This window comes from Mirounga leonina, unplaced genomic scaffold (assembly GCF_011800145.1).
Source record: "Mirounga leonina isolate KUSES-001 unplaced genomic scaffold, KU_Mleo_1.0 Mir_173, whole genome shotgun sequence".
NCBI classification, from domain to species: domain Eukaryota; kingdom Metazoa; phylum Chordata; class Mammalia; order Carnivora; family Phocidae; genus Mirounga; species Mirounga leonina.
The window spans coordinates 10,989,391-11,013,421 of record NW_023270447.1 but is presented as its reverse complement, the minus strand read 5'-3'; the positions used below and the strand labels follow the sequence as shown (position 1 = coordinate 11,013,421).

Sequence of the window (24,031 nt, the reverse complement as noted above, 5' to 3'; positions counted from 1 at the left end):
TCCAGCAGAGGCAAGCAGTTTAACAAAGTTCAGGGAAGGAGACAGTTAAGAGAACCCTGCTAAAAACCACTGTCATCCCAGACTGACTGCCCGTGGCCACAGCTGCCCCTCTGAGTGGCAACATCAGTGGCTGCACACTGTAGGGGAAATAGACTGCACTGAAATAGTCTAGCCAAGTTACAGACAGCCAGCTAACAAAACCTGGAAGGAATGGGCTCAATATCCAGAGTTGCTACAATACGTTATCTAAATTGCCCAATTTGCAACAAAAAATTGAGAAATGCAAAGAAACAGCAAGTGTGACCCATACACAAGAAAAAAGCAGGCGACAGAAATGCCTTTAAAAAGTCCTAGATGTCATGCTTAGCCAACATAGACTTCAAAGCAACTATTATAAATATATTTAAAGAATTAAAAGAAACCAGGTTATAAGCAGTAAAGGGGGGATATGATGATGATATCTCATCAAATAGAGAGTATCAGTAAATGGAAAATTTTAAAAGTAACCAAATGGGAATTCTGGAGTTGAAAAGTAAATAACCAAAATTAAAAATTCACTAGAGGTATTCAGCACTATATCTGAGTTGACAGAATAAAGGACCAGTGAACAGAGATTATACATTTTGAAGATCAGAAGAAAGAAGATAAAAATGAACAGAGTTCCAGTGAAAGGTGGGACATCTTGAACCACACCAACATGCATCATCATGGAAATACCTGAAGGAGAGGAAAGAAAAGAACAGAAAAAACACTTGAGGAAGTAATGGCTGAAAACTTCCCAACCTTTAAAATTTGATTAAAAAAAAAAATTAATCTACACATCCTAAAGCTCAGTGTACTTTAAATAACATAACAAAGATAGCCACACTCAGCATAGTAAAAAATTTGTAAGCCAGAGATCTAGGGAATTTTTAAAGTAATGCATACCTTGTTTAATTATGCTTCGTTTTATTGCACTTCTCAGTTACTGTTTGCTTGCTTTTTTTTTTTTAATTACAAATTGAAGGTTTGTGGCAACCTGCATCGAACAAGTCTAATGATGCCATTTTTCCAACGCATTTGCTTACCTCAAGTCTCTGTGTCACATTTTGGTAATTTTTACCAACTTTTTGTAATTCAAACTTTTTCATCATTATATTTGTTATGGTGGTCAGTGATTTGTGATTATGACTTGGTGAGAGCTCAGATAATAGCATTTTTTAGCATTAAAGTATTTTTTATTTAAGGTATGTACATTGCTTTTTTAGATATAATGCTATTGCATACTTAATAGACTATAAAATAGTATAAACATAACTTTTTTATACACTAGGAAACCAAAAAAATTTGTTTGACTTGCTTTGTTGCAATTTTCATTTTATTGCAATGGTCTGGATCCAAATCCACAATATTTCCAAGGTGTGTCTATATCTTGAAAGGCAGATGCTGTCAGAGTTAATTGAAAAAACAAGATCCAACTATATGCTGTCTGCAGGCATAAATCTACACTTTAGATTCAAAGATACAAACAGGTTGACAGTAAAAGGATGGATAAAAATTTATCAAGGACTGGCAGCTTGGAGGTTCTCTCTCTGGTTGCTCTGGAGACAACACAGCTTTGGGCATATATATGGTCTCCCAGACTGCCAGAGGTGAATGTGATTTTATCTTTAAGCCTGGCTTCCTAGGATTCACCCTGGGTTAGAGTAGGTTAGTGTTCACTCCATGTTTGGGTAGAGGTTGTGTTTAAGTCCCTTTGCCAGTGAGTTATCCTATGTTGATGGGTCTGTATGAGATATGAGGAATGTTTTCAAGTCTTTCCCATGTCCTATTAGAATTGCTTCTGAGGGGCGCCTGGGTGGCTCAGTCGTTAAGCGTCTGCCTTCGGCTCAGGTCATGATCCCAGGGTCCTGGGTTCGAGCCCCGCATCGGGCTCCCTGCTTCGTGGGAAGCCTGCTTCTCCCTCTCCCACTCTCCTTGCTTGTGTTCCTGCTCTTGCTATCTCTCTGTCAAATAAATAAAATCTTTAAAAAAAAAAAAGAATTGCTTCTGAGTGGGTGCAGCCCCAGGAAGGCTGTCCTCTGCTTTCTCTTTCCCTGGTTCTATTAAGCTTCTGTTTGCTCTGATGTTTTCCTTACACAGTGGAGCTAGCAGCATTCTCTTAACTGCTCCCCACCAAGGTCTTCATTATTTTCAATGACACCTTTACACATGGAATTCTTCACTCACTGTTCCAAACAAATTCAGTCCTTTCCAGCAGAGCCCTTTATCCTCATGGCCTGTCTTTCTCCCTGAGCAGAACACCTGTGCCACTGCTCCAGAGCTGGGGATGAGACCACTTTTCTCCAAGTACCATCTCATTCTGGGGGCACTCAAGGCAGGAGGTGGCAATCCCTGGTCTTCTCATTTGCCCTTCCCACGTGGAATCTTCACCCTACAAGTAAGCTCCAGCTCTCAGGGGCAATTGGAGTCCCAGTATTCTTGGCCTCCCTACAAGGGATGTCCACTCTACAAGGTGGGGTGGTGACTAGGTGGAGAAAAGGAGCCGAGATTTTCTTTGCCTGCCTGCTTGGTATAGAGCTTCTACAAAATGGGGCTGGAGGGAGTGAGAAACCTAGGCAGCCTGCCTCTCCCAGCATGAAACTGTAACCCCAGACTGGGAGTGGTGGGAAGAGGGAGGCTCCATGTTGGCCATGCCTACCTGGCATAGAGCTTCCATTAACACATAGCTGGTTGGGAGGGTTAAGGGAGCAGATTGTAGTTCAAATGCCACAGACACTTGCTATTCTTGACGAGAGTTAGTAGATTTTCTTGAATAAATGTTTGTCCATGTGTTGAATGCCCTTAGGACAATTTCCAGAGACTTTAAATGATTATATTTTGTAATTTTTGCTATTTAAATTGCAGTTTTGCTGGGGAGAATGTCTGCTAAGTTCTTCACTGCACCACTTTAGAAATCCATATATATTAAGATGTAGTTTGGTTTGACTTCTCATTCATGTAGAATTAGAAAAAAATACTTTATTAGCTAATGTTTAGAATTCCTTCATTTTACACTTGATTATTTCTTTTTTTTTTCTAAAGATTTTATTTATTTATTCATGAGAGACAGAGAGAGAGAGAGAGGCAGAGGGAGAAGCAGGCTCCCAAGGAGCAGAGAGCCCGATGCAGGACTCAATCCCAGGACCCTGGGATCATGACCTGAGCCGAAGGCAGACGCTTAACCATCTGAGCCACCCAGGCGCCCTACACTTGATTATTTCAAAAAAATAAAATAAGCAACAAAGTTTCAGGATTTTACCATTTAAAAAATTAGGGTAGCCTTAGTATTCTTAATAAATGAAAATCCAAACTGGATATAATTATCATTACATTTTTCTCTTACATCTTGAATTCTAATAACTATGATGATGAATCTAGGGAAAACCCAGCTTGATTTGGATTTGGAGAATTATTAATTTAACTGTTAATTACAACATCTCTGTTTCTTATGTATCCTGTCTTCATCCAAGTGTTCATTATAGATATAAATAAATAAATTATATACTACATTATTTGCTAAATAAATTACTGAAACTAAAATAATAATGATTTTTAAACTCTGTAAGGATTGTAATGGTGCTCAGCTGAGTGAATGAGGCATGAACACACTTATTTGGTTAAGATTGCAAGTTCTGAAGAAACTTGCCCAAATTCATTCCTACCTGTATGACTTTGTCTGAGTTACTTATCTCTCTGTGCCTCAGTTCCTTATCTGTTAAAGAAACACAATAGCATGTCCTACACAATGTGGTAGGACATGAGGATTAATAAATTAGGATATTTAACTGGTATATGGTAGGTATTCAACAGTTGTTACTACTTTTTGTTTCATGTATATTGACCACTCAGCCTCCTCAGTATGAATTCAGGGGCATTACTCTATCTTAAAGATGAAACAGAATATGTATAGCTTTTATTTGTTTACTTAAAAATTAAAACAAATATTCTTTAATGTTGTAAATACTTGGAATACCTGGCAGAACTCCTCTGATTCTGATTCTGAATTTACTGATACAAATGGATAGTAAGATGTAAGCTACACTCTTGTCCTTTGACTATGTTTCTTTTAGCAATTTCTCAGCCTCACTTTTATCAGTCTTACTAAAACAATGTATCTTATTAACCATTCAAGATTAGCTATACAAAGAGGTTGCCTGTGAGAGAACTGAGTTTTCTTCCATCAGAATTGTCTAAGCACAATAAAATAAAACAAACAAACAAACCCACCTCTCTAGAATGAAAAAGCTCCATGAGGACAGGAGCCTTGCTCACTTTTGCTGCAGAATATCCATCTCCCAGAATAGTGCCTGGGACAGATCACATTCTTTTTTTTTTTTAAAGATTTTATTTATTTATTTGAGAGAGAGAGAGTGAGAGAGCACAAGAGGGGGGAGCGGGAGAGGGAGAAGCAGACTCCCCACTGAGCAGGGAGCCCGATGCGGGACTCGATCCTGGGACTCCAGGATCATGACCTGAGCCGAAGGCAGTCGCCCAACCAACTGAGCCACCCAGGTGCCCCGACAGATCACATTCTGAGTGATGTAAACATATGAATGGATTTTGAGTTAACATGCTGTCCTCAGGCAGTGCTACCCATCAAATACTTGGGTAGATGTGCCTGGGCCTTGGCTGGAGCTGGGACTGGTTTGAGATGTGAATACTAAGAAGAGTGGGTGAGATGAGGAAGGACATGTTCAAGGAAAGAGAAGGACTAAAATGTAGCAAACCTCCCTCAAAGGTTTAGCAGAAATGAGAAGGACCAAAAGAGAGAAGGAAAAATAAAAAACCACCAAAATAAAGATACCTTTTGTAAATCAAAGAAGTATTTTATAAATCAATGAAGGAATAATCAGTAATGGCAAATGTTACAGAGGTTGAATGGATGAAGTGGAGAAAGTAGCACTAAATCTCATGATTAGGAGGCTTAGGGTAACGTCAGTGGAGTGCTGGATGCAGCAGCAGATTGCAGTGGGAAAAGGAACAAGACTGTGGGGAGAAGGTGGAAGCAGACTCAGGTTGGATTTTCTAGACATTTGGTCTTGATACTAATAGACTACAGAAGTCAGAGAAATAACTGTGTTTGAGTAGGATGTGTATTTGTTTGTATTGGTAGCCTTAGGGAGATACAATCATATTTAAAGATCCAGAGGAAGGAAACTCACCTCCCTACCCCTTCTCCCCCCAAAAATATAGGAAGAAATGATTATGCAGGAAAAAAGGTGTATATGACATTCTGAGTTCTGAAGATTGGGCAGAAGCCCTGTCTGGCTTGCAGGAAAGATGTTTTTCAGGCTTAGAAGGAATGTTCCAAACTGTAGTTGACTGTCAAAATGGACTAAGGACAAGGCCCTTCTTAACTCTCACAATAGTAAACATGTCATTACAGGGGTATTAATAAGTCAGTGTTGCATCTTACAACAATTAAAAATTCCTACAACAGAAAAGAAAAATGTATGGTGAAGTGGATCACAGGACACCACAACCAAGAAATGTTTTTCACATTACAGTATCATAAATTATGATAAATATTTTAAATTAATATCAAATATTTAATATAAAATGTAACATGAATATATAATATATAGTTTATGTAATATAATTATAATATTTAAGTATTGATGTCTAATATATAAGAAAATGAGTGGTGGATGTTGATATTTTGTTTCATCTTTAAACTTAACATAGATACTAACTTCACTTTAATTACAAGATATTTCTTTATGTTTCCTTTTTATTTAAGCTGCTAATAGTAGATGGATCCAGGAACATCCAGAAAGTGCATATAACCTTGTAAATTCTCCACACTTAAAACCTGCCTGGGTCTTAGACAGAGCACTGTGGCATTTATCCTGTGACGTTGCAGAAGGGAAATATAAAGAAAAAGGAGTACCTGCTTTGATTGAAAATGATCATCAAATGAATGTCAGTATGTATAGACGAGTACCACACTAAAACAGAAAAACAAAATTTCTAAAGTACAAAGTAAATGTATGGTTGAAAATTATTTAGAGTCTATCTTTAATTTGATAAATAATATTTAGTGAAAAGATTTTAAATGTATTTTTTTTAACTATTGAAATTTTTCAGTGCATTCGAAAAATAATTTGGGAGGATATTTTTCCAAAGATTCAACTCTGGGAATTTTTCCAAGTAGACGTTTACAAAGCAGTTGAGCAATTTAGAGGACTTCTTACACAAGGTAAACGATATACATTAAAACGTTCCTAGCAATTTTAAGAAGTTTATTATTACCCTTAAAGGGATAACCCTTTTCTCTGGTTAAGACATTATTAAATCTGTTATTATTATATATTTGTGTTACTATAAACTGTGGTCCTAGAAGCTATCTGAGAATTAGCAGAGATATCTAAAGGGCATGTCATCATAATACATAACATAATTATTTCCCTTGGGGACTGTTTCTTACTATTGGTTCCTTAGTACAATACTCAGAATATAGTAGAGCTCAATATGTGTTTGTTAAGTGCATGAATGAGAGGTAGGTAGAGCAGATTACTGCAGCTGCCAAAGGTAGCTTTTAACCTCTAGATAGCAATACCCTGTTTTTATTTTTTTTTAAGATTTATTTATTTATTTTAAGAGAGACGGGGAGAGCATCGGGGTGGGGGGAGAAGCACAGGGAAAGGGAGAGGGAGAGAGAGAGAATCTCAGGCAGACTCCCTGTTGAATGCAGAGCCCAATGCAGGGCTTGATCCCACGACCCAGAGATCATGACTCGAGCAGAAATCAAGAGTCGGACGGACGTTCAACTGACTGAGCCACCTAGGTGCCCTTAACCTTTTTTTTTTAAGATTTTATTTTTAAGTAATCTCTATACCCAGGGTGGGACTCAAACTCACAACCCCAAGATCAAGAGTCACATGCTCTATTACCGAGGCAGTCTTTTGATAGATTATTTCCGGTTTTTTCATCATTCATTCAATATGTATCTTTTGAGCCACTTAGTATGTACTAGGCACTCTTCCAGGCATGGGGATTCAGTGGTGAACATAGCAAGCCCTTACTTTTGTAGAACTTATATCCTTATAAGCAATATTATAGAAAATATATCCTTGTATGTGTTATCTTTACTTATGTGAGTAAATCTGCAGGATAAATTGTTAGACATAGAATTTCTGGGTCAAAGAGTATACAAATTTAATGATAAATTTACAATAGATATGTCCAGTTGCTTTTCAACACAAATTGTACCAGTTTACATTATCATTAACTAAACCCTCACTAGCATTAGATACCATTAATCCTTATAATGTTTGTCAATCAGGCAAAACATTCCTTATTTTAATTGCTAGTTCTTTGCTCATTAGTGTAGTACCTTTTCACATGTTACTTTGCCATTTATAGATCTTCCATTAATTGTCTATTAATGTTCTTTCCCTATTTTTTCTATTGGGCTGTTTGACTTTTTCACATTGACTTATTAATATTGCTGATTCCTTATTATACTGGCCTCAAATATGTCCTCTTAGTATGCTATTGATCTCTTAACTCTTGATTATGGTATTTTTTTTTTCAGTGTAGTCAAATTTGTCAGTTTTTATGGCTTCCAATTTCACATCATGCTTAGAAAAAACCTTCCATCAACATTGTTTTCTTAAAAAAAAATCTGTTTTCTTCTAATAATCTTATTTATTTTTTACATTTTACAAATGTTCAAGGGGCACATAGCTCAGTCAATTAAGCATCTGACTCTTGATTTTTACATTTTACAAATGTTCAAGGGGCACATAGCTCAGTCAATTAAGCATCTGACTCTTGATTTTGACTCAGGTCATAATCTCAGGGTCATGGGATCGAGCCCCATATCAGGCTCCATGCTCAGCAGGGAGTCTGCTTGGGATTCTCTCTCTCCCTTTCCGTCTGCCCCTCCCTACATCACACACACACACTCTCTCTCTCTCTCAAATAAATAAATCTTTAAAAATAAATAAATAAATAAATGCTCAATACACCTAGGATTTATTTTTGTGTGTTATATAAAGTATTTATTTTTAATCAAAAAATGGTATTGAGTTGATAATCCATCCTTTTATACTGATTTGTTGTACACCATTAAGACGTCATAGTGTAGTCATATACTAAATGTATGTGGATTTGTTATGTATACTATTCCAGTAATCTTTTATTCATTCTATCAATACTAAAGACTGTTTTATCATTTACACTAATTGTATAAGCTTTTCTTTTTTTCAAACACTTCCTGGCAGGTTTTTTTTTTCTTCTTTTTTTTTTTTTTTTTAACGATTTTATTTATTTGAGAGAATGAGCAGATGGAGGAGCAGAAGGAGAGGGAGAAGCAGACTCCCTACAGAGCAGGGAGCCCAATGCAGGGCTCAGTCCCAGGACCCTGGGATCATGACCTGTGCTAAAGGCAGACACACATAACCCACTGAGCAACTCAGATGCCCCCTTGGCGGTTTAATATATTTACTCTTCCAAATGAACCTCAGAAACTAAATTTTAAGAATCTGTTTATATTTTATCTTATTTTGTTTGTGCTTTTATAAGCCACTCCAAGGTCTCTTTAGAATAAGCCAGATATTAATTAGTTAATATAAAAGCAAGCCCAATTAAGGAGCGTACTTGATGTAATAAGCACTGGACGTTATATGCAACTGATGAATCACTAAACTCTACCTGTGAAACTAATAATACACTATATGTCAATTAATTGATTTTAAATTTAAAAAAGAGTAATAAATAAAAAATTAATAAAATCAAGCCCAGTGGAGGCAGTCTGCACAACACCTAATTTATTAGGAATGAGTTCCAGAAAAGGGATGAAAATTCTTTCCACAAAACATTTATTTACTTTTTCATTTTTTATTATTATATAAGGAATATACTTCTTGGTAAAAAGGAAAAAAGTATAAAAACAAGCTTTTGTGTTTCAGAGAATGCAAAGAAAGTCAATTTGTTAATAAGACTTACTTTTGAATAGAAAGCGATGTTTGAAGAAAAAGTACTCCTAATATTAGTGTATTTGGTAACACCTAGAAGGAAAATTGTACCACCAACATCTTAATGCCCTAGAAATTGTAGTAAGAGAATGCTAACTAAGGCAGAGAAGTGGGGCAGGGGTTGAACTGATAAGAATCCCTGTGTTTTTATTCTGTAATGTTCTTCTTCTTTCCAGTCTGTCTCTCCCTCTCTTTCTGTGTGTGTGTGTGTTAGGTGGTGTGCAGGAAGATGGGAGGCAGGTAGGAAGGATGCTTGTAAAAAAACATTTGTTTTATTTTTCTGTGAAAAAATTGTAAACTAAAAATTTGGTTATCAGTAACAGTTATAATCTCCTTGTGGATATTTGCACTTAAGATATCATCTTTCTTTCTTTCAGAAAATAGGAAAATAACAACCAAGCCTGATCCAAAGGAACACCTTAAGATTATTCAGGATCCTGAATACAGAAGGCTTGGCTGTACTGTAGACATGAACATTGCACTAGCAACTTTCATACCACATGAGTATGTTATGTATTTTTCCTATGAAATAAAGGATAATATTACTTACAAACCTTTATGGCTAGTATTAAAATCCTGAAAAGAAAATCAAATAAAGTAATTCACCATAATTCTACTAGTTCAAATGAATGATGTTTTCCTCTTTTTTCTGTGTGGTGGACCATGGTCCTATATGTGTATATAAAATTTTTTACAGTTGAAAAATGTCCTCAGCCATTAATTAAGATCCTGATGAATATGTTTAAAGTTTCAAATAAATAAATAAATAAAGTTTCTATGACCCTTGTTAGAAAATTTTTAAATATAGAATTTTAAAACCATTAAATATTCAGTGTGTATTGTTCTCTTCTTGTTAGAAAAATTTTAAATATAGAATTTTAAAACCATTAAATATTCAGTGTGTATTGTTCTCTTTGCTCTAGCAAGGGCCCAGCTGCAATTGATGAATGCTGTAATTGGTTCCGTAAGAGAATTGAGGAGTTAAATTCAGAGAAGCATCAACTCATGAACTATCATCAGGAACAGGTTTCACCTACTTTTGAACTGTTTTTCTTTGAGTCTTAATGTTGTTGCTTTCACTGACATATATAATTTAATATATATATAATTTAATGTGTTCCAGGCAGTTAATTGCCTTTTGGGAAATGTGTCTTATGAACGTCTGGCTGGCCACGGCCCTAAATTAGGACCTGTCACTAGAAAACATCCTTTAGTTACCAGGTATTCCATTTCTGTTTTCTTCTCATTTCTTCTCATTAAAGGTTAAAAATTGAAAATTGCATTTAACTTTTTGAATTAATCTGAGTGTTTTCCTTCAATATGTGACTTCAGTACATTTTTTAATTGAAATAGAAGTTTTGATTTGGTAACTAGGGTTAATATTAATTAATTTTGTTAGGCCAGTCCTTAAAGAAGCTATCATCAATATGAATCAATTTACAATGATTACATTAATGTTTCTGGAGGACTACATACTTACTAGTAAATTCCAAAGTTAATCGAATTGAGCCAGCATTTAGCTCCTCATCTTGTAGGTAATGTGCAGCACAGATTAGGCAACTGAAGTGTAGTAAAAGCTTTTTGCAAAGTAACATCAATACTTCAGTGATTTTCTTAGTAATTTTATGAGATTTTTAAATTTATTATTTAAAATGTTAATCAGATAATGCTATAATGCTGACTTTCCATTTCTCAAATCTTAGTAGATTTACTCAGAAAGTCTTCTGGAGATTTTCGACCTATAACAAAGTTTATTTCCTGTAGTGTAAAACTAATCTTTATTCTCTTTATGAGGGAGGAGGTTTAATTTTAATAGTACTAATTTAAATTCTCTCCAAAGAATCTCTCTATATGGATTTAATACTTAATTGTATCTCCATAGATATTTTACGTTCCCATTTGAAGAAATGACCCTCTCCGCAGAAGAATCTATGATTCATAACCCAAATAAAGCTTGTTTTCTGATGGCGCATAATGGATGGGTAATGGGAGATGATCCCCTTCGAAACTTTGCTGAACCTGGTACATCATTTTTGTTAACTTCTCTGTGGATAGGGAAAGAAAAGTTTACAGCAAGCTCAAAATATAAACTGTTTCGTTGACTTTTTTCCCCACTAAGCTAATAGTTCTTAAACTGTTTTATCACAGAGGCGCATACAGTTCAAGAGAGAAGAGAAGGGTTGGACAAAAAGGATGGGATTCATCTTTTCCTTTCCCCTCCTAGTCCTTGTATGTTCAACTAGAATGGCTTTTATCTATTTTGTATTATGGTTCTGCATAAGATTTTTTATGGTTAAAAATTTAATCTGTTGCATTTTTAAAATACATTTAAAACCACTGCTATTACAATTATATTGCCATAAGAGATATTTTCATTCATTAGCCAGAGGGGTATTAAGGTATTTGAATAGCAGTTACACTAGAAACTAATTTTAGGTTCCCCCTCACTCCTAGCATTTTATTTTTCTACAGTTATTTCTTTGCCAGAAAGAATTTTGCTGGGGACCCATCAATATGTTTTTCAGCATTTAGAAGTCTTTTTGAATGACTTTAAATTTAATTCAAAAATCTCCTTTTTTTTTTTTTTAAGAATGTACTTTGGGTTTAAGTATCTCTGCCTTTTCCTTTCTAGTCATTCTAAATGAAAAAAGGCATTCTACTATATGCTATAGATTTAATGTAACTAGTGCCAAAATGAGTAACAAGGTGGAAACACAGCTTTAAATGTTTTAGACAGAGGGGCATCTCGGTGGCTCAGTTGGTTAGGTATCCAACTCTTGATTTTTGGCTTGGGTCATGATCTCATGGTTGTGGGATTGAGCCCCACATCAGGCTCCACACTCAGCAGGGAGTCTGCTTGAGATTCTCTTTCTCCCTCTCCCTCTGCCTCTCCTGCTCATGCTTTCTATCTCTCTCTCTCTCTCTCTCTCAAATAAATAAATAAATAAATCTTTAAAGAAGAAATGTTTTTGGTAGAATGCTGTCTTCAAAGGGCCTGTGATATTACTATAACTGATTTCCTTTAAAAGAAGGAACTTGATTTTTTTTTTTTTTTTAAAGATTTTATTTATTTATTTGAGACAGAGAGAATGAGAGACAGAGAGCATAAGAGGGAGGAGGGTCAGAGGGAGAAGCAGACTCCCTGCCAAGCAGGGAGCCCGATGCGGGACTCGATCCAGGGACTCCAGGATCATGACCTGAGCCGAAGGCAGTCGCTTAACCAACTGAGCCACCCAGGTGCCCGGAACTTGATTTTTTTTTACGCTAAGTACACATTTTTAGGAGAGACTCTAGGTTGAATTTTAGCAAAATAGATATGAGATATAAATTAATATTAATTTTTTAAGCTTTATAGATTTAGATACCCATACCATTTTAGACATAATTTTAACCAGTATATGGTTTGTGGTAGAAATAGTCAATGTGATTTAAAAACAACGTTTCCTTGAAGTAAATGTTTTCATGTTATTTCTTGAACCGTTGAAAGCAAGCTCCTTTCTTAACAGGCTCAGAAGTTTATCTAAGGAGAGAACTTATTTGCTGGGGAGACAGCGTTAAATTACGCTATGGGAATAAACCAGAAGACTGTCCTTTTCTCTGGGCACACATGAAAAAATACACTGAAATAGCTGCAACTTATTTCCAGGGAGTGCGTCTTGATAACTGCCACTCAACACCTCTTCATGTAGCCGAGGTACAGAAAAACAATTCATCTACATTAAGCAAAGAAATGTAGTATTCTTTCCTTGCTTTCCGTAAGTAAAATACGCAAGTATGTGTTTCCTCTTGCTAGTTAGACACCAGCATTGATTTGGTGGTAGGTAGTATTTAACACTTTGGCATAACTTCCCAATTCTAACAAAATCTTTTTGATGCGGTTGTTATGGAATACTGGGCTATAAAATGTTTAACGAGTTAATATTTTTATTTCAGTTTAGGGAAATAGATCATATTGTCTCTGATAATATATACATAACCATATTGCCATGCATATTATTAAAATATTACTAATATTTTCTTACTAACTTGTAAAGGGTTAATATTAATATTTTAATAATATGCCAATATCTATCTTAGTCTTGTTATTTTCTGGTTGGTTGGTTTTAATATAATAGACACTGAAGTCGCTTGTTACATATGATATTATTTAAGCACTAACATTACAGTATATTGAAGCTTATTTTAGCCTCATTGATTCCATTTTTATTGATTTTTATAAAAATGTAAGTGTAAACATAAAGGCGGTTTATCCCTCTTTGGGCTTTTTACAGAAACTGGGGCAGTGCCAACATTTATAGCGTTATCTTCTAACACCACTTTGTAAACACAATTTTCATCCTATTTATAAGATCTTTGATAGCTTCCTAGTGACAACTTAGTGTTCTTTGGGAATGTAAACTTATCTGGAAAATATCTATTTGTTATATTAAGGCAGTATTATAATGAATATGTTTCAAGTCCTATGATGAAAAATTGACTTGATATGGAAGAATTTAGTGAACATTAGTTAAGGTGGTAGAACATTTTTTAGCTCCAAAAACTAGCAGAGGTTTTTCCTTATTGTGCTTTTAGCAACAGCAAAATATATATATAATTCTAAGATTATTATAACATTTTGGCAAAACAAAATTAAAACTCAATTTGCTTGATTTTAAGTTACAAAATCTTCTAGGACCCTACTTGTTAGCTAATAGAATTTCAATTCTTTTATTAACCTTTGTGGAAACATTATGTTAAAAAAATCAGAACCAATTTGATTTCTGATTAAGAATTGATTGCCACGGGCGCCTGGGTGGCTCAGTTGGTTAAGCGACTGCCTTCGGCTCAGGTCATGATCCTGGAGTCCCGGGATCGAGTCCCGCATCGGGCTCCCTGCTCAGCGGGGTGTCTGCTTCTCCCTCTGACCCTCTCCCCTCTTGTGCTGTCTCTCATTCTCTCTCTCAAATAAATAAATAAAATCTTTAAAAAAAAAAAAAGAATTGATTGCCATTTGTAGGAAAAGCTGGCTTTAGTATAGTTAGTCAGACCTAATCTTTGCAATAGCTAAATGATTCACCAGCAGGGAATTTACCAATAATGGCCTAGTCAAAACCTGCAAATTATTAGTCTGGTTAGAGGTTTTAAAAACAAACCCACATAAAACAGGGTGAAAGCCTAGCAGAATCACAGTGTTATGGTTTACATTTTTTAATGTGACACTAACATTTTTCTTCTTCCTTTTTTTCCTCTTTCTGTCTTTTTATCTTTGCAAAATCTAATCTTCCTTTTTAACTGTTTTAATCTATAAATTCTCGTTTCCTATGTATTGGTGTGTTTTATGTTTTCTTACATATGCACAATTAAATTTATTTGGAAATTCTTCTTGGATTTCCATTTTGTCTTGTTCTATGACATTTTCCTATGTCAAATCCATGCCTAGTCTTGTCTCCTTTCCTTCCCCCCACTTGCTTTTCTCTTTGTGTTACATTTGTGACTGTGCTTTTTGCAGTACATGTTGGATGCTGCTAGGAAGCTGCAACCCAATTTGTATGTAGTAGCTGAACTGTTCACAGGAAGTGAAGACCTGGACAATATCTTTGTTACTAGACTGGGCATTAGTTCCCTAATAAGAGGTAGGCTTGCTGAAGTGTATTTCCCATCTAAAACTTTAGTTTTTGTTTAAGTAGATTAAAAGGCATTTAATAGCATTACATACAAAGTTTAATAATTTTCAACATAGTTAATGTTCTTTTAAGTACTCTACACAAACTTTTCTCTAACTCAGTCTGTTTTTATCAGGAAAAATTTCCACTTCGGGGTAAAATATCTCATTTTAAATTGAAAGACCAGTAGGATGAATTGATGACTCATGAACAAAGCATTTTTTTGTTTATGAAAATATACAAATCTGGTTTTCATCTTTTACTTGGATAGATGATATAGTCTTAGATTTTTTTCCATAGATCTTATATAACCAACATCCTAATAAACAACATATGTTCCCTTTTACCTACATGAGCCATTTCTCTGGCCAATTATAGAGAAGAGTTTGGGGCGCCTGGGTGGCTCAGTCGGTTAAGCGACTGCCTTCGGCTCAGGTCATGATCCTGGAGTCCCGGGATCGAGTCCCACATCGGGCTCCCTGCTCGGCGGGGAGTCTGCTTCTCCCTCTGACCCTCCTCCCTCTCATGCTCTCTGTCTCTCATTCTCTCTCTCGTAAATAAATAAAATCTTAAAAAAAAAAAAAAATTTATAGAGAAGAGTTTGTGTCACTGAAACTAATAGACATTTGTTTAAATGTTTAAAGCAGTTTTATTTTTGATAATATTTTTGTGGTCTTTTTTTGGAAATTTAGTCTTGATAAGAAACCTAACCTTGAACAATTATAAGGAAGATTGTTAAAATATTCTGTAATGCTTTGCAGAGGCAATGAGTGCATATAATAGCCATGAAGAGGGCAGATTGGTTTATAGATATGGAGGAGAACCTGTTGGATCCTTTGTTCAGCCCTGTTTGAGGCCGTTAATGCCGGCCATTGCACATGCCCTGTTTATGGATACTACCCACGATAATGAGTGTCCTATTGTGGTAAGCATCTAATCTGTTTCTTGTATTTACTTGTTTTGCTAAACTCATATGTGGAATTTAAGAAACATAACAGATGAACATAGTGGGGAAAAAGAGAGAGGCACACAATAAAACAGACTCAACTAAAGAGAACAAACTAAGCGTTGTTGGAGGGAGGTGGGTGGGGGATGGGCTAAATGGGGGATGGGGATTAAAGAGGGCACTTGTTGGTGAGCACTGGGTGTGGTATGTAAGTGATGAATCACTCAGTTCTACACCCAAAACTAATATTACACTCTATGTTAACTGACTGGAATTTAAATAAAAACTTGGGGGGCGCCTGGGTGGCTCAGTCCTTAAGCGTCTGCCTTCGGCTCAGGTCATGATCCCAGGGTCCTGGGATCAAGCCCCGGAGCTCGATGCGGGAGCCTGCTTCTCCCTCTCCTTCTGCTGCTGCTCCCCGACTTGTGCTCTCTCTCTCTGTCAAAAAAATAAATAAAATATTTTAATAAATAAATAAATAAATACTTGGAAAAGGAAAAAATAAATAATGTTTTGATCTGATATTTAGTGGCAATATCCACATACTTCAAAATCACGTCTTAGATTTATAAGTTTATGGTACAAAGTTTTTGAATGTTTTGTTTTAAAGCAAATTAATGTCAAAAAATAATAAAATAAAGCCAATTAATGTCTTATAGTGTGTAACTATGTAACTATCCTTTTACTTCATTATGCCATAGGATGGCACTTTGCATTTGAAAGAAAATAAACCTTGGGGGTTTTTTATTGTTTTCTAGCATAGGTCAGAATATGATGCTCTCCCAAGTACCACAATTGTTTCTATGGCATGTTGTGCTAGTGGAAGTACTAAAGGCTATGATGAATTAGTGCCTCATCAGGTATGTCTTTGTGTTGTTTTTTTTTTTAAATCCACATGGCCAACGACTTTGAGCATTTTTACTAAAAGTTCTTATTATAATTAAAATGTATACATTCACTTTGTTCAGATTTCAGTGGTTTCTGAAGAACGGTTTTATACTAAGTGGAATCCTGGAGCATCTCCATCAAATACAGGTGAAGTTAATTTCCAAAGTGGAATTATTGCAGCCAGATGTGCTATCAATAAACTTCATCAAGAACTTGGGGCCAAGGGTTTCATTCAGGCAAGAAACTAAATTTTTGTAAGTTTCTTAAGGTTCAATTTCAAGTAAGTCTTTCCAGTTTGAGCGCTAACGTGTTTTCTCTTTCTCTTTCCCAGGTGTATGTGGATCAGGTTGATGAAGACATAGTGGCAGTAACAAGACATTCACCCAGCATTCATCAGTCTGTTGTGTCTGTGTCTAGAACTGCTTTCAGGAATCCTAAGACTTCATTTTACAGCAAGGAAGTGCCTCAAATGTGCATCCCTGGTAATGCAACTTAAAAATGTTATTGTGATTATAACACAGTGCAAGTGTGGCTGTGGTTGAGAAAAAGAATTCGAAATTTTGCACTACTTGGGGCACATGGCTGACTCAGTTGGTAGAGCATGTGACTCTTGATCTCAGAGTTATGAGTTCAAGCCCCATGTTGGGTGTAGAGCTTACTTTAAAGAAAGGAAGAAAAGGAAGAAAGAAAGAAATTAAGACTGTGATCACGACCTGAGCCAAAGGCAGACACTCAACCAGGCACTCCGAGATGTGTTTTTATAATTGTCAAAGAAGAGCTGTGGAGACACTATAATTGCTATATGTTCACAAAAGAGAGAAATTACTGAGTATTTAGAAAAGGCTTCTCAAGGGAGGTGGAACTTTAGTTCTTGAAAGATGTAAAAAAAAAAAAAAATTCATATTAATAGGTGTTAGTAAGACTATTTGGGGACCAGTGAAAATATCTATTTGGTTGAAATAGTGGAGTGACAGAAGGCTAGGAAGGTAATTGAGAAGGGATTATGAAAAGCCTTAAATATTACACTGTTTTCCACTTTGGTTTATATATGGGTATGTATGTACATGCACATACACAAATCCACACTTAGACACACTGCAAATATACATGTGTATACACATATAAACACATGAATATACATATATATTTCCTGGATATAAAAGAAATACATGTTTGTTTTATGCAAAGTAGAAAATAGGGAATGAATTAAGAGGAAAATAAAACTACTTTACCACTCAAAAAATGTTAATATTTGAGAATATTTCCATAACAGGAATTGTTCCAAGTAGTAAAAATGTAAGTTACCCCGGGCGCTTGGGTGGCTCAGATGGTTAAGCGTCTGCCCTCGGCTCAGGTCATGATCTCAGGGTCCTGGGATCGAGTCCCGCATCGGGCTCCCTGCTCCTTGGGAGCCTGCTTCTCCCTCTGCCCCTCTCTCTCTCTGTCTCTCATGAATGAATAAATAAAATCTTTTAAAAAAAAAAAATGTAAGTTACCCCAAATTAATTTCCCATGGTCCTGGGATTGAGCCCTGTCTCAGGCTCCCTGCTCAGCGGGGAGCCTGCTTCTCCCTCTTCTCTCCGCTCATGCTTTCTTTCATTATCTCTGTCTCTCTCCCAAATAAAGAAATAAAATCTTTAAAATAAATAAATAGGGGCGCCTGGGTGGCTCAGTCGTTAAGCGTCTGCCTTCAGCTTAGGTCATGATCCCAGGGTCCTGGGATCGAGCCCCATGTCGGGCTCCCTCCTCCACGGGGAGCCTGCTTCTCCCTCTGCTCTCCCCCTGCTTGTGTTCCCTCTCTCGCTGTGACTCTCTCTGTCAAATAAATAAATAAAATCTTTAAAAAAAATAAAAAAATAAAAATAAAATAAAATAAAATAAATAAATAAAAACACGTCCCTAAATCATATCCTTATTATTGCTAGATTTTTTTTCTAGATTTGTGTATTTTATTTCCTTCCTTATTGTTATATATATTATAGCAAAACATTCTCCTGTGCATATAGCAACTGTCCAAGTCTGGCAATTAATTGAGGGGATGAAGATTCCCATAAAAATCATCATATTCTATGTTGGTTGCTAGTTATTAAATATGTATTACTCCAGTTTTTAAAGATTATCAACTTGAATAGTTTTAAGGTTAAATGTTTATTAGTTATTTTTAACTGCTTGCAAGTGTATAGTCAGTAATCTTGTCTGATTGTTGCTAATGTACATACACAATTTCACATGGTTGCAATCAGTGTGAACAATATATCTCAGGTTTTGTTTTGGTCATTGGTCATTATTAAAACATTTCCATTTTGTCACAAAATTGTGGTTTTCATTATGTTAAATATTTCATATTTTATTATGTTAGTATTCCATCTTTAATATTCTTTAGTATGTTTGGGGCGCCTAGGTGGCTCAGTCGTTAAGCGTCTGCTTTCAGCTCAGGTCATGATCCCAGGGTCCTGGGATTGAGCCCCGCATCAGGCTCCCTGCTCCGCAGGTAGCCTACTTCTCCCTCTCCCTCCGCTTGCCACTCTGCCTACTTGTGCTCTCTCTCTCTATCTCTCTGTCAAATAAATAAATAAAATTTTTAAAATATATATATATATTATTTAGTATGTTTAACAGTGAATATACACTAGGAATAATTCTTTTCTTTTGAACAATTTCTTAGTAATTATTTCAAGGAGTAGAATTTCTGGATCAAAAGGTACTGTTACTTATTGTCAGATTAATGGCTTTGTAAATAACTTAAATAATAAAATTCAAGTTTTATATATCCTTTGACTCAGCAATTCTGCCTCTAGGTGTATCTCTGAGAAACTCTCATATGTTCCATTAGAAGACAGGCACAAGAATATATCTGGTATATTCACACAATGGAATACTATTTGGCATTTGAAACAAATAAGTTGCAGCTTATGTAGCAGTGTGAACAAATCTAAAAAATACAGTGTTGTTTAATAGAAAGCAAGTTGCAGAAATTATATATATATAATTTGAATCCACTTTAATAAAACTTGGAAATACGGAAAATAATATATGTTGTTTTGAGAAACAGGCATATGTAGTAAAAATGCACAGGATCTATGAACACCAAACTGCAGGTAATGGTTACCTCTGAAGAAAGGGTACACATTTGTAATGTTTTCCTTAGCTAGGAAATAGGATCTGGCTTTTTTAAATTTTTCCCTACTTTTTGTATTTCTGAAATTTTTCATTTTTTTTGTAAGTCTTTCAAGGGATTTATTTTCTCTCTGCTTAAAATTAGGAAGGTTATATGTATATTGTTCCTAAGAGCTAAGCCATTATTACTTGATAAGATCTTTTTCAAATAGATGTTTGTTAATTTATGATTTTAAAAACAAAAGCATTTGCGTGAAAAATGCATCTTGGGTAGAATCATCTACTCATACTGATACTTCATATTCAACTTTAAGTTTAATTAATTAATTAGGTTGAATTAGCAATTCCTAATTTCAGATGGTTTAATGTGAAATTTGGTTAATATTTTTATGTATTCCTAGGCAAAATTGAAGAAGTAGTTCTTGAAGCTAGAACTGTTGAGAGAAATACAAAACCTTATCAGAAGGATGAGAATTCAATCAATGGAATGCCAAATATCACAGTAGAAATTAGAGAACATATTCAGGTATTTGGGACTCTCATCTTACTACTGTTTAACATCTTACGGACATTAGAATTATTGATTGAATGGTTTTATACAATTTTTTTCAAGCTTAGTGAAAGTAAAATTGTTAAACAAGCTGGAGTTGCCACAAAAGGACCCAATGAGTATATTCAAGAAATAGAATTTGAAAACTTGTCTCCAGGAAGTGTTATTATATTCAGGTATGTTGGAGTTCAAACTGTTGACTTTGCTTGTAAAATAGATTACATATTCTGTTAATTTTGAATAAATCATTCCTATAAAGTAACCATTTTTTAATTAACATTTTCAGAGTTAGTCTTGATCCACATGCACAAGTCAGTGTTGGAATTCTTCGAAATCATCTGACACAGTTCAGTCCTCACTTTAAATCTGGGAGCCTTGCTGTTGACAACTCAGATCCTATATTAAAAATTCCTTTTGCTTTGTAAGTATGCCTTAGTTTATGGAGATTTGCCACTTTAATAACTGATAAGTTACCACAAGCCTGATTTAAGCAGTTTTAAGTTTCCTCTGTATCCTTGCTACTCAGATGGTGGTCCAAGGATCAGTAGTCATATCAGCATCATCTGTTGTTAACATTTTGTCCTATTGCTTTATCATTTGTATGTGTGCTTGCATGTGCACTCTCTCACACTCTTGCACTCTCTATATGTAGCTATAGATACAGGCAAACACACACATACATCTGTATACACACACACATGCACACAATTTTTATGAACTATCCGAGACTAAGTTGCATACACTATATTCCTTCCACATCATTTTTTTAAATATTTATTTTTTTGAAGTAGGCTCCACACCCAATGTGGGGCCTAAACTCATGACTCTTGAGGTCAAGAGTCACATGTTCTTTGCACTGAGCCAGCCAGGTGCCCCTAAGCTAAATTTTTTGGTTTTGTTCATTGGCTATGTATTAATTCAGTGAAATATCATTTTTTACTGACCCATTTTTTGATTGTGTTCAATTTTTTGTTTTTATAAGAGCTTTTCTCATAAGGATATTAATTCTTAACTCAAACTATTAGAAAAATATTTGCATTCTAAAAATACCTGTGATGAAGCAGTTTTATGTTTCTGTGGAATGCTTATAAAATGCATATCCGGGCGCCTGGGTGGCTCAGTTGGTTAAGCGACTGCCTTCGGCTCAGGTCATGATCCTGGAGTCCCTGGATCGAGTCCCGCATCGGGCTCCCTGCTCAGCAGGGAGTCTGCTTCTCCCTCTGACCCTCCCCCCTCTCATGTGCTCTCTCTCTCATTCTCTCTCTCTCAAATAAATAAATAAAAAATCTTTTTAAAAAAAATGCATATTCATCCTCAGACCTACTCAGATTATCTTGGGGTAAGGCCAAGTAATCTGCATCTTAATAAGCTCTCCAAGTAATTCATATGCAAGTTCACTGGCTACATGTCAAAAAATATTTGCCTAGAATGGAGTTGGCATTGAGACTGCTGATTGATTTGATCAAACTTGACTCACAAACTGCGGATGAAGGAAGAGCCAGTCCCAGCTGTGAGGACAGAGTCTGGCAGAAACAGGGAACAACAAAGCACAGCCAACTATAATTTTCTCAGTTGAGACAGAACTAAAAGAGAAAGAAGAAAGTACATTCAAGAGGATATGTGTTCAGTTCTGTAGAATAAAATGACCTGAACAGCTAGAATTGTAAAAAAGTAGGGTTTTCATTGTGTGGTCAATTATACAGTCTCACTGCTACCTGGACAAAGGGGAAACCAAGGCCATGATAGATACCTCCTTCTGACTATTATCAAGAAGCATCTTCAATCTTGGTTTCTTGAATAACACAGCTAAAGGACAGTGCCACCTTAGGAGAGGAGAGAAGGGAAAGGAGAGAAATACATGATTTCTAAGGTGGTTGACTGTGACTTTTGATTATCCCTTTGCTGGTCCTTGACAAGTATTTTGATTTTAAGATAATTAGCATAAAAAGTTATTGATGTCCTCCTTAGGAGAATATAAAGAAGGGAAAAAAAGCCAAGCCCATCTAGAAAGATTGAAAAAGCAAATTTGTGAGAAAAAGGTTGTAGCAACCAAAAGATTTTTCCAGCACACTTCTAAGTAATAAAATTTAGCAATTGATTATTTTCTTGGCTTGAAAGAAATGTTACTTTCCAACTGAATTTTTAGCATGTTTTATCCTTTAATTATTATTTAAAACATCTATTACATATATATTTAATGCTGAGTTACTAAAACATACATTGCTAAGACATTTTATGGTTATGATTCAGATTTTCTTCTTTGTTGACAGCAAGTGAAATTTTACTGTATTTAACCAGTTCTTTTTATTTTCTACTTCTTAGCATTGCCTCAAAATTAACTTTGGCTGAACTGAATCAGGTACTTTACCGATGTGAAGCAGAAGAACAAGAAGATGGTGGAGGCTGTTATGACATACCAAACTGGTCATCTCTTAAATATGCGGGGCTTCAAGGTAAGCAAATACAAGGATAGTTAAGCTTTTGGGTTCTTTTTTTTTTTTTTTTTTAGGGTCATTTGGTATCTTCTTTATAGAATTAAAGTATGGGCTTAGAATTCAGCTGCTTGGGTTCAAATTGTGGCTCTGCCACCTCCTCATTCATTGACCTCCAACAAGTAATTTAACTTCTCTGTGCCCCAATTTCTGCCTCTATAAAATGTGAATAATACTGTCTCTTTCATAGGCTTTTTTGAAGACTAAATGAGAAAATTTATTTGGGCCCCAAATAGGACTAGGTTATAAATATAATACATTCATCTTCCTTTTTCATCTAATCGGAAACTTTGTCTCATTGCATATTTGTTTTATCCTACAAAGAGAACTTACAATAAAACATTATGCAATTAGAGTAGTTGTAAGGCAGGACATAGGATCTAAATATTTAATTATCAGTTTAACCCATCTGGTTGGAAATATTTTCTTGGATTTTTATCTAGGAAATTTGGTTTATCACACATGTATTCCTAGTTCATACAGTATTCCACGTCATGCCTCCTTTGCAACTCCTTATTTTCTTTGTCCACCTAACCCATCTTTAAGGATGAGTTCGATTCTTACATCTTCCACAAAGCACTTAAATAACACTTAGTTCATAGCTAGTACTTTTAATTGTTAGCTTTGAAACTCCACTAAGTAGATTGTACCTTGAGAAAGAAGAATGTTTGCCTTTTTTGCATTCTTTTTTTTAGCTTTTGTACTTTCTACAAAACCAAGTACACAAGAAGCTCTCAATAAATTTCTTCTATACTTTTGTACTTTTGGCATTTTTTTTCTAAGCAGTCTAATTTTCAACACAAAATGTTTTGTGCTGTGAGAAATAGAGAAATGTGTATGTTACCACTCATAGACAGCTGTTTACTCCATTTTCACCCCAAGCTGTTGAATTCCTTCTGCTCCCTGACTGAAAAGACCACACTTTTCTGAACTTCTTTTCTGGACTTTGTCTTTCTTAAAGTTACGTTCTAGTTCTTCACTAACTCTCTCCTGACTTATCTTCTCCTGATTTACTTTTTACTTTATATCAATCCCTTTTTTCTCTGACAGTTTAGTATTTCCAGCATTCCACTGGCTATTTCTAGCAGGCTCTTAATAGCAACATCCAATTAAGTCAGACTTAACTTCATTGACTTTCTCTCCTCTAAACAATACCCCTTCTCTCCTTCCCTACTTCTTATAATAATACATATTCAGTCATGTTGGAATCTAGGAATCTGTTTTTGGTTCTGTCCCTTTTATCTTTGGTACTTAATCAGTAATTGTGCCTGGATTTTTTTCTGTTCTCTGTGGTATACCATATCCTTTTATTTTCATAGTTAACACCCTATTCAAAGACTAAGTCCAGTCTGCAAAATCAAGTAATCAGTTTTCCAATTTCTTGTTACCTCTTC

General features: G+C 35.4%; 1 protein-coding gene across 3 annotated transcripts in view; it reads left to right on the top strand.

Annotated features, from left to right (window-relative positions):
• The window catches only part of AGL (amylo-alpha-1, 6-glucosidase, 4-alpha-glucanotransferase), a 79,130-nt gene that overhangs the window by 19,583 nt on the left and 35,516 nt on the right, over positions 1–24,031 (top strand). For all 3 annotated transcript variants that reach the window (XM_035017944.1, XM_035017946.1, XM_035017943.1), the window contains exons 6-21: positions 5,762–5,943; positions 6,109–6,220; positions 9,380–9,506; positions 9,926–10,028; positions 10,126–10,223; positions 10,885–11,024; positions 12,509–12,696; positions 14,491–14,614; positions 15,406–15,569; positions 16,349–16,450; positions 16,559–16,714; positions 16,810–16,960; positions 19,997–20,121; positions 20,209–20,321; positions 20,432–20,566; positions 22,468–22,598. In XM_035017944.1, coding sequence (XP_034873835.1) covers positions 5,762–5,943; positions 6,109–6,220; positions 9,380–9,506; positions 9,926–10,028; positions 10,126–10,223; positions 10,885–11,024; positions 12,509–12,696; positions 14,491–14,614; positions 15,406–15,569; positions 16,349–16,450; positions 16,559–16,714; positions 16,810–16,960; positions 19,997–20,121; positions 20,209–20,321; positions 20,432–20,566; positions 22,468–22,598 — 2,151 coding nt within the window. The remainder of the gene's footprint in view (positions 1–5,761; positions 5,944–6,108; positions 6,221–9,379; positions 9,507–9,925; positions 10,029–10,125; positions 10,224–10,884; positions 11,025–12,508; positions 12,697–14,490; positions 14,615–15,405; positions 15,570–16,348; positions 16,451–16,558; positions 16,715–16,809; positions 16,961–19,996; positions 20,122–20,208; positions 20,322–20,431; positions 20,567–22,467; positions 22,599–24,031) is intronic.